The sequence below is a fragment of the Nicotiana tomentosiformis genome, chromosome 10 (genome assembly GCF_000390325.3).
Source record: "Nicotiana tomentosiformis chromosome 10, ASM39032v3, whole genome shotgun sequence".
Lineage (NCBI taxonomy): Eukaryota > Viridiplantae > Streptophyta > Magnoliopsida > Solanales > Solanaceae > Nicotiana > Nicotiana tomentosiformis.
This window is the reverse complement of record NC_090821.1, coordinates 78,112,824-78,129,289: the sequence shown is the minus strand read 5'-3', so window position 1 is coordinate 78,129,289 and position 16,466 is coordinate 78,112,824. Positions and strand designations below refer to the sequence as shown.

At 34.8% G+C, this 16,466-nt stretch overlaps 1 protein-coding gene across 1 annotated transcript; it reads right to left on the bottom strand.

Annotated features, from left to right (window-relative positions):
* Positions 1 to 8,720: 8,720 nt before the first annotated feature.
* On the bottom strand, positions 8,721 to 13,303 carry LOC104084734 (multicopper oxidase LPR1-like). The gene is made up of 3 exons (XM_009588682.4): positions 12,949 to 13,303; positions 10,044 to 11,501; positions 8,721 to 8,986 (listed from the first exon to the last, which is right to left on the bottom strand). Exons 1-3 carry the CDS (start codon positions 13,159 to 13,161, stop codon positions 8,933 to 8,935), a joined length of 1,725 nt encoding a protein of 574 aa, XP_009586977.1. The 5' UTR covers positions 13,162 to 13,303; the 3' UTR covers positions 8,721 to 8,932.
* Between the last annotated feature and the right edge of the window lie 3,163 nt (positions 13,304 to 16,466).

Genomic DNA, 16,466 nt, shown 5'->3' with positions numbered 1-16,466 from the left:
TAGCTTACAGGCTTGTGTTACCACCTAGTTTAGCAGCTGTTCATCCGATATTCCATGTGTCCATGCTTCGAAAGTATCACGGTGATCCGTCCCATGTGTTAGATTTCAACTCTATCCAGTTGGACAAGGAATTGACTTACGAGGAGGAGCCGGTGGCAATTCTAGCCCGGCAAGTTCGCCAGTTGAGATCAAAGAGTTACCCTTCAGTTCGAGTGCAGTGCAGAGGTCAGCCTATTGAGGCAGCTACTTTGGAGTCCGAGTCCGATATGCGGAGTAGATATCCCCACCTTTTCACCAGCCCAGGTACTTTTCTATGTCCGTTCGAGAACGAACGGTTGTTTTAGAGGTGGAGATTGTGATGACCCAAAAGGTCATCTTATGTTTTAAAACTTGAATTTGCGCTCTTAAGCCTTAAAATCTCATTTTTACCCTCTTTAATTTGCGTGCACAGTCCGGGTAGGTTTCCAAAAAGCTTTTATGTTGAAAACTACTGAAAAAAAGAATTTTTACCTTAAAAGTTGATTTTAGTTGACTTCGATTAACAGTTTTGGTAAACGGGCCCGAATCCATATTTTGATGGTCCGGGTGGGTCCGTATCAAATTATGGGACCTGGGCGTATGTCTGGAATCGAATTCGGAGGGCCCTAGCTCAAGTTATGAATTTTTGATAAAAATTAAAAGTCTGAAAATTAATTATTTTTAAGAATTGATTGATGTTTGGCATTGTTAGTACCGGGTCCGTATTTTGGTTTCGGAGCCCGGTACAGGTTCATTATGCTATTTAAGACCTGTCTAAGAAATATGGTGAGAAACGAAGTTGATTTGATGTGATTCGGACCATCGGTTCAGAAAATAGTAATTTTAAAGTGTTCTTGAGAATTTCATTCGATTTGGTGCTAAATTCGGAGTTCTAGGTGTTATTTTGGCGATTTGATCGCGCGATCCGGTCCGTATAATATTTTTAGACTTGTGTGCATGTTTGGTTTGGATCCCTGAGGGCTTGGGTGAGTTTCGGATAGGCTACGGGGTGATTTGCACTTAGAAAATCTAAGATTTTTGCTGCAGCAGCTGCTCTGGTGTGCCCTTCTTTGCGTTCGTGAAGGTAGTGTCGTGAACGCAAAAGGTAAAATAGGGGCAGGGGAAATTTCTCCTTCGCGAACGCGAAGGACTGGTCGCGAACACGAAGCGTTGGGGGTGGTACCCTTCGCGAACGCAATCTGTCTCACGCGAATGCGATAGTTTAAGGGACCTAGGCAGGGGGTCATGTTCTTCTACGCGAACGGGTCCACTGGGTCACGAACGCGAAGGCTTGGGGGGAGCTGCCTTACGCGAACGTGTAGAAAGACTCGCGAACGCGAAGGCCTTAGGCCGATGTGCATCGCGATTGCGACAGGCCTCTCGCGAACGCGATGAAGGCCTGTCCAGTGACTTAAAACAGACTCCAAACACGGGTTTAAGCCATTTTTCAATATTTTTCAAGAACCAAATGGGTAGAGGCGATTTTCAAGAGTTATTTTCTTCCCCAAAGTGTTAGTAAGTGATTCTAAACCATTTTCTTTCAATTACCCATTACATTTCTTGAATTATCAACCTAAAATCTAGAGTTTCATGGTAGAATTAGGGGTTAGGGTAGAAACTAGGGATTTCGAAAATTTGAGGATTTAGACTCCAATTTGAGGTCGGATTCCAAAACTAATTACATATTCGGACTCGGAGGTGAAGGGGTAAAAGGATTTTGGTCCGAACCTCGGGTTTTGACCAAGCGGGCCCGGGATCGATTTTTTGACTTTTTGGAGGAAAATTTGGGAAATTTAATTTATGCAATATAATTGATTCTTTTAGTAATATTTGATATTATTGAGTCATTTTTGAATAGATACGAGTGGTTTGGAGGTGAATTCCAAAGAAAAAGCTGTGATTGAGAATTAAGTGGCCTTCAGAGTGAGGTAAGTATTGTGTCTAACCCTGACTTGAGGGAATTAGGAACCTTAGATTACTTGCTAAGTAAAATTCATGTGAGCGGCGTATATGTGAGGTGACGAGTACTTATGCACCGCCAATTTACCGATTTTCCGTGTTTTCCTGTTTTTCTTATATTGTCTCATTCATATGCCAAATTGCTACGTGTTATACTAGTGTTGTTTAATTTATCGCTCTGATCATGTTTACGGATTTTTTGGTGATAATTGAGTTTTTATTTCAAAGTTGAGATTGATATTATGGAATCAAATGTTGAAGTAAGGTTTTTACTTGTTATTCTATCTCCCTGTTGTTATTTATGCATTGCATTATGGTAAGGGAGAGTGTTAATGCATGAAGGGTGATGTCGTGCCATATTGTGAGTGTTAATGCACGAAGGGTGATGCCGTGCCATATTGCGAGTGTTAATGCACGAAGGGTGATGTCGTGCCATATTGTGAGTGTTAATGCACGAAGGGTAATGTCGTGCCATGATATGAGAGTTAATGCACGAAGGGTGATGTCGTGCCGTTTCTATTACTTTTATGGTGAGATTGAGAGTAAAAGCACGAAGGGTGATGCTGTGCATTTTTTTTCCTTACTGTATTCACTATTCCTGTTGATTCATGGTATATTGACTGCTCCGGTGATCATTCTGTTGTAGTTCTTTATCTTGTTTTTCCCTCAGTATGTTCCCCTCCCGACATTTCCTGTTTAGTTCTTCATTTCTGTTATTTGCATATACACTGTTAAATTGTACAGGTTGATTTGTTGGTGCCTTGCCTTAGCCTCGTCACTACTTCGTCGAGGTTAGGCTCGATACTTACCAGTGCATGGGGTCGGTTGTACTGATACTGCACTCTGCACTTTCTGTGCAGATTTTGATACCGGCTCGGGTTGATCGAGATTTTGCTATTGGTTCGCTGTCCGGAGACTCAAGGTAGATCTGTCGGCGTTCACAGACCTTGAAGTCCCCGTCTATCTTTTCTGTTCTACTGTTCTTTCATTCAGACAGTTGTATTTCTTTCTGACTATTACTTATAGGAAATTCTAGAATGCTCGTGAATTGTGGCTCCAGATCCGGGTGGTAGTAATTAATACAGTTTTATGATATTCCTCACTTATTATATTTCATCTTAGTTAATTATTGTTATTTACTGAATGGAAATAAGGAATTGGTTTAATGATTTTCTAACGTTGGCTTGCCTGGGAAGTGAAATGTTAGGCGCCATCACGGTCTCGTCGGTGGGAAATTTCGGGTCGTGACACTACAAAACGGCCCAACACACCCCAATCTCTTCATACACAAAACGACCACCATAGTAGTGTCAAACAACCCGAAAATATTACGACGAATGACCAGCCCACCACCCTGCATTTATGTGGTGTTTCTCCACACGCTTCCTCCTCCAAAACTCCACAAAATAGTAGTAAAACATGCAACCCAACATCAACACAAAATAGTCTACAAAACACCGGTGCAAGTGAATAACTCGAACTCACGGCTTCCGATCACCATCCCGTGAATTATTACAAATATAGAATGATTTACTATGCATTTAAAGCAGAACAAAATGGATTAAAGAGAGTAGTAAACTTACCTTATTTGTTGGATAACTCAACTCCTATCTTGGTTCTTCAAACTCTAAGTTTTTACCTCCAATTAGAACTTGAAAGGGAGAGAAAATTAATTGGGGTTTTGCGGGAAATTTTTGGGAGGATTTTTGTAGAGCTTATGTCTGGTTATTAAGCCCTATTATAAGTCTAATATATGAAGGAGATAGGCCTTTAAAAAGGTCTCTTTGGACGACCCGAACTGGCCCATTTTTGAATGACCCGAACTGGCCCATTTTTAGATTCTCGTTTAAGCAAGTAGGTGATAGTCTGCTCAGTCTCGTAAAAATGCCCATATGTCTCTAATCTTATATCGTATTGATAAACGGTTTAATGCGTTAGAAAATAGACTCATAGATCTTTAATTTTATGGGTGGAACACCCCATAAAACTAAGTATATTGGGAGAAAATGGCAGTTACATTTGACCCAAAGTTTCAGTAAAACTTATGAACGTAACTTGTGATGACTTTCATCGACTTTTGTTCCACCACTCGCTTGACTTCAAAACATAACACATGACTATCATACGACTAACATAAATTATAACATAACCTCCTTATCATGTTAAACACCTTGGTTTCACCCCAAAAGTACATGTTATAACATTCCCAACTTGTCGACTTTCGACGAAACATTATTTTCTTCAATTCCTTTAGCTTCTGAACCTTCCAACCCTATTTGTACTTGATGTTCATGATCTTAAATATTTATAACCTCGTAGGTAACATGATTAACTTACTTTATATATTTTCAAAGATGATCTCATTTTTGGTCCTACATTAGTTTGCTCACGACACAGTTTTACGTACGAAAATATCGGGTATAACATCAAGAAATTTTTGTGATCGGCCAAATAGTTCAAGAATCTAAAAGGTCTGGTGGCCTTTTTTCCAACTGTCTCAAAATGTATGCTCAGTGGTGTATGATCTGAGCAGCCATAATTCATTATTTCAACTTCAGTCTGAGCTATTGTAAGAAGCCATTCAGCATTGACAAATGCTCTATCTATTCTGCTATAGATCTGTCCATTAGACCATGTATACTTCCTGCCAATAGCTCGCAATTCTGTCATGCCAGACTCTATTATGTAGGCATTAAAGTCCCGCACCTCACTTGCATGTACAAGATTCCCAAATTATCTATCATTTATATCTGTCATTGCATTGTAATCATCAATAGTTAGCCAAGGCCCCTGCATGGTAACACTCATACTCCTTAGTTCATTCCACAATGATTTCCTAATCTCAATGTGTGGAAACCATATATGGATGATAAGGTGAATTTAACTTTCAAGTGATGGATCCATACTATGACATGAATGGCTTGTGCACTCATGGCAATTTCGTCAAATTATATCCTGTTTGGGTCCCACATTACCCAAATTCTACCTTTGTCACTATGGGAGTAGTTAGCACACCATCCCCAATTGTTTTGCTATCTTCATAATTGTCCTACTAACATTTTTCTCTTTGACTCTATTTTCTAGTATGATAATTAACCCAACATCATTCTTCTGTATAAACTTCTTGACTTCCTTCTGCTTATATATTTTATTTATGCCCCTTACATTCCAGGTTATGACATTCATTTAGTTATATGTAGTGTTTTTGCACCACTTGTTTCTCCTAGGTAGCTGCATTGCCCCTTTTCAAGAACTTTATACCTCTCAGCCTCTCATTTTGTTGCATTAAATAAAGGATTGAATCCATTTACCACATTGAGCCCCTCTAAATCCTTTGCTTTGGTTTGAGTCCTTTTAGTTGTTGATCTTCCTTTAACAGCTTCCCAAGTCTTCTTTCCCTGATCATTGACTAATCCAGGTTCTTAGAATTTCTGTTGTTGTTGTGTGTTTTGTATTTCCCCTTCAGGTTCAGGTTTTTGTGGCTCAAAGCCAATCTGTTGTTGATCCTATTTCCTCTTCCATTCCATCCTAGTTTTTATTTACTTTTGGTTGATTACTTGCATAGATTTTGGCTGTTTCTCCTCATTTCGACAGGTATGACCCACTTGAAGGCACTTATGACAGTATTAAGGAACCCAGTCATACTCAATATGTTGTTCAAAAATCTTCCATGTTGGGTCCATGACTTTAATTGAGTGGGGTAAAGGCTTTGTAACATTCATTTCTACTAGAAATCTAGCATACGAGATCCTTTTAATTTTTGTCGTACATTCATCAACATATATAGATATACCCATATCACTTTCTATCCTACTAAGGGAGTCCATGCTCCAACAGTTTAATGGTAGGTTTGGCAGTTGCACCCATATAGGAATTGTTTGAAGAACTTTAGTATCAAAATTAAAATTAGGCGACCATGCTTTAATAATTATGGGTTTGCTACGTATAGTATAAGGTCCTGAGTAGAGTACAACATCCCTATCTTCCAAATATGTGAATTTCACTACAAAATAGCCATCATTTTGAAAGTAAATTTTGGGCGTAGCTGCAAAATTCTAATTGCCAGCAATAAATCTGTCCAAAGCCCCAATTGTTGGAGATTCTCCCACTACATACAAGATGATTGAATGCTTCCACTTTGTTGTCTCCCTATCAATTTTCTCACTGTCTAATTCTATAATTTTTTCCCCTTCCTTGAGAGTAGGAGCAACATATTTGAGATTCATATCTTTTGTCGTCAAATTGTTATCCACGAACAGATTTACCCATTCTTTCTTGTTCTTTTGCTGGTCCATATCCAATTTCTTGTGAATTTGGACCTCTTGCATGGTGATTGGCTTGCTTACACCAAGTTGATCAGCTACTTTAAATGGAACCTCTGCTCCAGCTCTAGCAAGTGGGCTTTTCTCTGCAGACATAGGTAGAATTTCCTTAGGTTGATTGAGATTTGGAGTTTGACTCAGTCCACCAATTGGCGTTGTTTGAGTTGAACTTGCTCCCTTCAATAGTTGCCAGATCTTGATATCCTGTGAGCATTGTTCCATTGAAATCGCAAGGTTAGGGCACCCCTCATTTTCCTTCACTACTTCTTTCCCATTCCTATTGGTTCTACTTAGTATCTCTTTAACTGGTTCATGATCGGATTTTCCCTCTTAGGTCTTCCTCGACTTCCTATGCCGGCGAGGCGCACGATAGTTCACCGTCGGTGCGCTGAGGCGAGCGTTTTTAGAGAGAGAATGTACCCATTTTTATTTTTGTAATATATAGGCTAGTCAATTGATCTTACAATGTGTCAAGGACAGAAAATAAATAATTAGCAATAAAATAACTAAATATAATTTAGTATTCAAATTTTCAGAAAGAAAATTCAAATTATTGCAGGTAATCTACAGCCTACATATCAACATTGTTTTGAAATAATATATATCTTGTGATTACGTAGTCAAATTTCTTGAAGCACTTATTTCTTCCACCTCAAATGTATAAATAATAGGAGTAATAACAAAAAAAAAAAATCCTTCAACTATATAATCAAGAGAAAAAAGGAGACATTCAAACAGATTTTACGTTGTCAAAGTTGAACTAAACACGAAAAGAGAATTCAAAAGCCCACATATTTCATATAAGATTTTGCCAAATTAGGGGCAACTTCAGACCTAAAAATTAACATTAAGGACAATTATGGTCCAATAGGTAGAAGGAGGATCAATTTTAGACTTAAGACTAACAACAAGGGCAATTATGGCCCAATAGGTAGAAGGAGGATAATTTTAAAATATTTACAATATGTTAGGGGCATTTTTGGCCATTTTTCGTTAATTTTATAAGTCGGTGTTTAATTGAACATGAGTAGTATTTTTTTCCTACTTTTAAAACATATGTAACAAAATACATCTATTAAAACTTGTAATCTTAAGTATATCATGATAATTCTATGTATATGAGCATGTCATTAACGGTAAAGTAAAAATTGTGAAGTTAAAGAATTTTAAACGCGCAAATGTGTTGTTATTTTCAGAACCGAAACAGATGAAAATTAGGAACTTAGCCATTTTATGTCATACATGCCAATGTTGAGTGACTTAGGGACATGAACTTTTGAGTTATGGGGTGCTAGAAAATGAAGAAAGAAGGAAGATTAAGCGTAGAAAAAATATATAAAGGACAAAGTTTTGTTAGAGTTCACAAGAAGAAGAACAAATAGAATTATTTATATTGAAAGGTGATACAATTTTAACATTATATGAGTGGAAAATCTTCTTCTTCTTTTTTGGGTGGTAAGAAGTTGGGACAGAGATAAATTCAGAATTTGAAATTTATCGGTTTGAGATAATTCATTGACCATATAAGTTACTAAGTTCATTTTTTTAATATATTTATATTTAGTAGATTTTTAATACACATATAGAGTTTGAGCTAAAGTTAATTTATTTGTAACTTATTTGCACTATTTTTATTTAAGGAGAAAAAAGAAAAACTCACAAAATTCTCCATACTTTTAGAGGCTTGATTGTTGAGTGTGTCTTGTAGTATTTTCTTAATTCAAATAGATGTTGACTAATCTGATTTTGATTACAAGCATAAGAGAATGTTCTGAAAGAAAAGAAGAACAAAACAAGATAAGAGATTGTAATATTTCCTTAAGTCAAATAGATGTTGTCCTAATCTGATTTTGATTACAAGGATAAGGAATAATAATTCTTAGATAAAAAGTGAAATCATTATTTAACTCATATTTGGTTGGATTTTATTACCAGTATAAGCAGTTTCATAATTAGTTATATCACATATTTGGTATTATTTTGATATCACATTCGATGTGGAATAACAAAAATGTACTTCCAGAAGCTCATCTCCCATAGTCTTTTAGGAAGATCAAATTTAAAACTAAAATAAAAAATCTATCCAAAGTTATCTATTGTGAAATTAAACACTTGTTTCATTTATATTACACATATCCTATTTTTAAATCAATAAACATCGACTAATAAAAATATATACACTAAATTACGTTATAATCCAGTATAACTCGTTTTCCATGCATGTCATAAAAAAGACGGTTGCTAATTTTTTGATAAAAAAATTAAATACTACACTCAGATGACTAACACGTATGAGAAGAAAATAACCACATAGATACTGAATGTATGGTTTCGTAGTGTACCAATATGTGTTTGGTAAAGATAGTAATAAATATCTAATAAAATAATCAAGGTATGCATATATTCTCCTAAGTATCACTATTATAAAAACAATTTCCACTCAATTAAAATTGATAAATGGTTTATACATATACTCACATCAACAAGTGTGGGTTCAACTCTCACTGTTTATCCAGAAATTCCTGAAAATGTATATAATATCGACAATTATCAAAAATAATTATAAAAAAAAAAGGCCATCAATTTATTCGCCCTTATTTTAGTTAACTCTTTCATCATTCTAGCTTTTCCTGTCAATGGATAAACTTCAGAGGCCTCATCATGACATTATCTTCATGATCTAGAATCTGTATTTAAAGAAAAAGGAAGGAAATAATTAGATAAGAACTGTAATTAGAATGAGCATTTTGCACCATAAAAATTATTTACTAATAAATATGACTTTTAAGCTGGGAAAGCAACCAATCTTTATGGCTAATAATATGTAACTTATTCGGGGGGGGGGGGGGAAGCAAAAGGAAAGACAAAAAAATACATGCAAAAAAAGAAAAAGAAAATAATAACAAAAAATAATACACATTGATGTAATAACTACCTAGCAATTCATTACCAAGTTTAACTTATATATACTTACAACTTAAATTTTTTTAACACTATCAAGTTACCTAAAAGATAATTAACTAAAGACAATTATTTATAAAAATAAAATTAATAACCAAATAAGTCAGATTATCTGATACAATAAATTAAAATACATCATTACTAACGGCCTATATTAATTTTTCATTTTAACTAATATATGGATAAAAAAGGACCCTAGAAATTAAAGTACTTTGGGGAGTTCAACTGTGAAGTAGACTACTACTTGTCATGTCATAACAACAAATTATACAAAGCTTTTTCTTTCTGCAGAAAACTCGTGAATGGTTGAAAAGGACCAACAAAAGCACCAGCTCAGATTCCTATGCAACAATTTTCCAATACCCCCCTTTCAGTCCACAGTATGATTTTCCATAATTTCATTTCAAGATCCATTTTAAATTGTTTCTTTTGTTTGCAAATTGATACTAAATATTACTACTAAATTTAAACATACATAGGTAGCTTTTGGTTGGAAAAATGGTTGAAATAGTTTTTGGAAAAAAATTGTTTGTTGGTGAAAGGTGGATATGAATGAACATAAGAAAAAAAGGGCAGACAAGTGCATGAAACATCCCCGTTCATGCGGGATACGAGGAAGGGCCGCACCTCATGGGAGTGTGATGTAGGCAGTTTACTCTAATGGTAGATTCTACGGCTTGAACCCGTGACCTATAGGTCACAGGGAAACGACTTTATCGTTGCTTCAAGGCTCCTTAATATGAATGAATATAAGAAAATAGAAATTGAAGGTGAAAAACTTACATGGCAATGGTAAACATAACCAGGCTCTGCTGTTGCATCAAAAGGATATGAAGCATTTGAATGAATATAAGAAAATCTCACAAATATTCTTGTAACATGTCCTGGCATCATTTTGTACACATTTTTCCACCCTTTCTCATGGACAGGCACCTCTGTCGTTTTCCCATGTGTATACTTGCTAATTTCGCACTTAATTGCATCATTTAATTTCATCATGCAAGTTTTGAACTCTTCTTCATTGATCAATTCTGTTTGATCTAAAACAACAAATAAACCTAAATGTATGTGCAATGGGTGATTGTCCTCTGTTAGATTGATGATGTTCCAGATCTCACTGGTCCCAACTCTTGGCATCTCAGTAACTGGTGCTTCGAATGATTTTCCATTGATGTATAGATGTGTAGGCTCGTCAATGTCACTAGCATACTCGTAAAAAGCTATGTACCTTGTATTTGAAGCCTCAGATACACTCGGAGATGGATACTTCATCAATTTTTGTGGAACGCGACTTGTATCTACCACGTGATGTGGTTCGATAATGAACTTCATGACCTTACTATTAGCTTCGTTAACAGGATCACCAGAGGGATAAGGGTATGGTGCGTCATTGGCTAAGATGGTCGAGTTTGACTTTGACTTTGAAAAGTCAACAATCACATCAGCTATTTCTGATGGAGCTAATAGTAGGTCATGGAGTACCACGGGTCGTTCATGGTAAGCTGAATCGGATGCCACGTGGATAAACGTCATATTATTAGTGAAGAAAAACTTAAAGAACCTTGCATTACTTGCATTGATGATCCTAAAACGATACTTCCTTCGTTTTACCCTCATGTAAGGCCATGCCTTACCATTGACAATAATTGCATCACCAAAATATTCAGGCTGCCATTGAGGATGTATAGAAGGATTATTTCCAGTAGAATTCATGTAAATCGAACCGTCTACTCGAAAACCACGATCAAAAACAATCAACGGATGGTCATATTCTTCACCATATGACAATCCCAGTGGCCCCTCGACACTCGGTTGACGAATAACATAGGCTCCCATTAGACCAGCCAAAATATTAACCCTAGTCAACCCCATTGCATGATCGTGGTAATACATGGTTCCAGGATGTTGAAAATTATGATAATGGTACTTCTTTTTGGTCCATTTTGGTCCAAGATTTTTAAATCCTTTAATAAACCATGCTTCTGAATGTCCATCACTTTCTGGTTCATCAATTCCACCATGTAGGTGCACTACAGTAGGAATTCCTTTCTTTGAAGAAGGGGTAGCTGTTGGAATTGTTGGATCCCAAGGAAGTATGTGTTTTGAAGGGAGGTGATTTTGCCACGTAATGTAAGTTTCAACTCTATTAACGGCCTCGATTGTAGGACCAGGGACCGTTGCTGTGTGCTTTGATGTACCATATGCGAATACCGGAGTTGCAGGAAGATCCCTGTGGAATTTCTGCATATGAAACAAAAATTTATTTTAAAAGTAATTGTGGACGACTTTATATAATAAATATCGACTGATAACTTAGAATAAATTATGCGTAACCAACTATAACAAGTTGAATTATTCTGATTCTATAAAGATTTCTTAAATTGTCAGTATGCTGATTTATATCCAAAGTTAAATTAAACAAGGAAAAGAATGAAACTTTGTGGAGAAAAAGAATATTATTATTGTTTGTTAATTTCTTTTCAGTTAAAAAAAAAACTGCAAGTCCTGATGAGAATCTGATTCAATGACTATCTAGTAATTTTATATTAATGTACTATACTTTATGGAAAAAATAAATAAAAATTCCTCCATTCTCAACTACGTTACATTTATTCCAAACTCCAAAGTAATGATTAAGAAGGTAGTGGTAGTGGATATATGATCTGGAATTTGGACATCCAGAATACCAAAGAAATTCTTGTAACATTTAAACAATGCTAAAGTTGGAAGTAACTTTTTCTTACTCTATTATATTGGCGGAATAAACATTGGGTATAAATTTAATATTAGTAACATGTCTAAATGGAATGAAAAGGTGTTTGGTTTTCAGTGGTTATACGATAAGATGTCTAGGCCACTTACAATTCAAAATTATTTTAGTCTAAAGCCTTGGTACAAATTTTCACGTATTGACAAATGAAAAAAAAAGATCGAAAAGATAGTCAAGTTGTGCACGAACTAAATTAATATTGCAATTATTAAGAAGGACTAAATAGCGCTACTCTAAAGTAGATAAATAAATGTTTAGGCTCTATTAATTATTTAAGCCCCTAGAATTAAGCTTTTCTAATAATTCAGTAAGATATAAAGTCCAGCTTTTTACAGTAACAAGACTTTGAACTGGAGTCAAGCAAATATTACTGTGGAAAACTTGGTAGGTGACTTGTCAATTTCCCCACCTTATTTCGGATAATGAAGTGCAGGAATCAAGAATACAATGCAAAATACTCCATTTTTAGATTTCCTATTCCCAATCCTATTTATAGGAATTATATTTTTCTATGATATAAAAAACTACATGAAGATATATTGTCTCTTTATATGGTCTACCAATTTTCAGGTCACAGGTCTTAGAATTATACATAAAAGAATTGATTTTGCATTCTGAAGAAAAAGCATTGTTGATAAAAAAGATTAAAAAACGCACACACACACTAACACACACAAGAAAAAACACTACTTGGTGGTATAAAAGGATTTAAATTGTAATATGTAATAGTGTAAAGAACTTTTACACCAGTTAAATTTGATGGTTATAACAAGTTATTATCTTATTTTCTTTAAGTTATGATATCTGCTATAAAGAATTACGTGTTCTATATCAACTTAATTTGATAATAATGTATAAAATTTATTTAGAAGCAGTGCACAAAACTTAAACTCGGGATATATAAAATTAGTAGCGTACCCATTTCTTGTGGTACATGCCAATCTTGAGGGATTTAGGAACATGAACACCATTGATGACATCATAACCTTTGATTCTGGGCATATCTGGAAGTTTGTCAACAAACATTCTTAATTTTGAAGGACTCATAAGTTTATCTTCTGCCATTGAAGCCAAGAAAATTCCCAACAAATTTAGAAGAACCAGAAATATCATTGTCTCCATTCTCTTCATCTTTTTTGCTTTTTCAGGACCAAAGTCACCAACACCCTTTTCTTCTTCTGAAGTTTTAGAAAGAAGGAAAATTAAAAGCCTAGAGAATACAAAGTACAAAGTTTGGTTTGAGTTCACAAGAAGAAGAAACGTTAGAAGTAGTATTTGTATTGAAAAATGAGAATTTTTACATTATTCGAGTGGCAAAGTTTTTTAGTTTTTTTTGGGGGGGTGGGGGGAGGGGGGGGAGTAAGGTGGGCTTCGATGTCTTCGAAAAAGTTGAGGTTGTAAAAAGTTGTTGAATTTTAAGGCTATTACAAATGACAAATTTGTCTGCTTCTTTGATATTTTTGGTCGTCGTTTTGTAAGAAATGAAACGATCGATGTTTGGTGTTATTTGAAAGTTTTGCTAGAAATTGATATTTTTAATTTAAGGAGAAAAAAAAATCCTCACATAATTCTCCATCTATTTTAGAGACTTGATTGTTGAGTGCGTCTTGTTAATATTCTCTTAATTCAAATAGATGTTTCCCTAATCTGATTTTGATTACAAGGATAAGGAGATAATCCAGCTAGATAATGTGAAATTATATAATCTGTATTTGGTTGGATTTATGTTTCTGATATAAATCTAAAGATTAATTATACTGGCATTATATTTATACTACATTCAATATGGAATAATGATCTCAAAGTAGCTAATTCTGAATAAAAACAATTAAATAACAAAAGCGTCATTCTTAAAGCGCTTTTCCTAAAGTTCTTTAAAAAGGCCAGGGTTAAAACTAAAAATGAAAGTTACAAGTTTATCTATTATAAAATCAACGACATATTCCATATCATACTCTCCATATCTCATTTTAAATTTGATAAACTAGATATTAGCCAATAAAAATATATTTATTAAATAATCTCATTATTACTAAATTCCAGTATTATATATAATCTTGATATAATTTGTTTGCAAATCAAACGATACTTCGCCGAAGTTTAGCTTTAATACAAATGAAATATAAACGACAGCAAGATTTTGAGGGCATCTTAGCACAGACTAATTAAGATTTTAGAAATTATGGCAACTTTATACTTTTATAGTCTCATAAAATAAATACTACTACACTTAGTTGAACAAGTAGGAAGAAAATAGCAATATAGATATTGAATGTGTGATCTCGTAATGTACCTAAGAAAAATGCAATTAGGTCTTTGAAATGTTTAAATAAATAATTTTGTTTAACATCATGTAAACATATAGTAGTTAATTATCATCAAATCCGATTAATAGATGATTTATTTTTATTTGTTTAAATTTTAGTGGGCAGAGTTATCCATCACTTGTGTTCAGTGACGGGAGACAAGAATTACTTAAAAAATATTCTCTTTTATCTAAAAGATTCAATAACTTATATATATATATATATATATATATATATATATATATATATATATATATATATATTAAAAAATTTAGCAAAGAAAATTCAATGGTCTTTCAATAAATATATATGGTGCTAGTACAAAATATCATTATTCAACGAAATAGTAAAGTGTACGAGTACTCATCCCGATATCGTATTAAAAAGATCCTAATTATCCCCCCACCCCCACCCTCAAGTTGGCGTAATTTCTTTTTCCTTTTAAGTAGGATAACAGATTTTCCATCCAATTTTTTGATTGCAGATAGGAATCGAAGTGAAAGAATTATAGTGGGCGTTTGGACATAAGAATTGTAAAATTTCAAAAATAGAAAAAAAAAAAATTTAAGTGAAAATGATATTTGAAATTTAAAGTTGTGTTTGGACATGAATATTATTTTGGGTTGTTTTTGAAATTTTATGAGCGATTTATATGAAAATTTTAAAAAATAGTTTTTTTAAATTTTTTAAATTTTAGAAAATTTTCAAAATAATCTTCAGTTGAAAACCTAAAATTTAATAAATAAAAAAATTTAAAAAGGATGAGAAAGACAAGTAAAAAGATGAAAGTGATGCGCACATTGGAAATCAGGAGACAAACTGAGAGCTATTACTCTGAAAAGTAAAACTGCTTAGTTAGTAGTCTTGGCTTGGATTTTGGATGTTTCTATGTGGTTGGCAAAACTACAATGTGGGCTCTCCCATATTATTTCTTCTATCTTCTTGTGGTGTTCTAACATCTTAAACACCACTTGTTTATCCGAAAAGTCGGATATAGTTGAATTTATAAGTAGTTCTAAGGATATGTAATATAGTTTGACATAAATCGTACGTAGAAGTGAGATATTTAGATTCTTAGCTATAAAAACGGGATATAAATTATTGAACAAGAAGAGTGAGTATGCTGAGTAAAACAAGCTCAAGAGATTTATTCTTCAATAAATAGAAGTAGCATTTTCTTACAATGTGTGAACTATCTTTGTGTGCTTACAAGGATTCCCCTTTATAATAGAGGGATCTTACTTTATTTATAAAAAATATATATATAGTGGAGAACACATGATGAATTGTCTCTTCCTCGATTCCTGCCAAGATTCTCTCCCCTAGTGCGGTTGCAACGGCTCTTGTCTGCGAGCTCGATACTGGCTCGAGCCCTCGCTCTTGGTTCGAGTTCGACATTCAGGGTGAGTGTCAATCGGTCTGTGTATCTCTGACAACCTTCATGTTGCCTTGCGGTTCGATTTGGTCACGGGCTCGATAATGATACCGTGCTTCTTTGCGTAAAGAACCTAACTCATCTGAAGTTAAGAAAAATGAACCATTTAACCTTTTAACCAGTGTATGCTAAGTAGTGGCAATAAGAATCTGAACTTTCTGAAATTGAAACCAGAACTTGAATAGGAAAATAAGTGGACACACCCGCAAGGAAACTTACGGCAGTCTGACTTTTGAACGACTAAGCAACTACTAAGCTCTCTGAAGGGCAACAAAGGCCGGAACTCTTCCTGCCAAAAACAAGGGACCTACTTCTCATCCTAGGAGTTAGCAGGTATGAAAGAGTCCCCTTTGAGACCCTTTCTGATTCCCTCACCCAATCTCATGAGAAGCAAGCCCAGCATGCCCTGCCTTAACCTGTCCTCAGACAGCCAGCCCCCTCTGTCCGTCCTCCTGAAACGGATGATAAACCTCAGCAATAGGTTTTCTTTTCGAAATGAAAGATTGAGCAGCTGCTAAAGATGGAGCTGCAGAGGGTAATTCCGGTAAGAGAGAGAAAGTTTGATTGATAAGGGCATTCTGTGAATGGAGGAATTGGCACAAATCTGATCTGAAGCCAAAGTCAAACGGTTGTTCTTCCTTCTCCGCTCCTTCTTTTTCTACATATGCGGCGGCAGCAGAGAAGAGGGGACAGCA

Excerpts from the sequence above, each read along its gene's own strand:
- LOC104084734 (XM_009588682.4), bottom strand. The coding sequence starts at position 13,161 with ATGAAGAGAATGGAGACAATGATATTTCTGGTTCTTCTAAATTTGTTG. Across the intron at positions 11,502-12,948 it reads GCATGTACCACAAGAAATGG|AAATTCCACAGGGATCTTCC; the intron begins GTACGCTACTAA and ends TTTCATATGCAG. Across the intron at positions 8,987-10,043 it reads GTTATGTTTACCATTGCCAT|ATTCTAGATCATGAAGATAA; the intron begins GTAAGTTTTTCA and ends CTTTAAATACAG.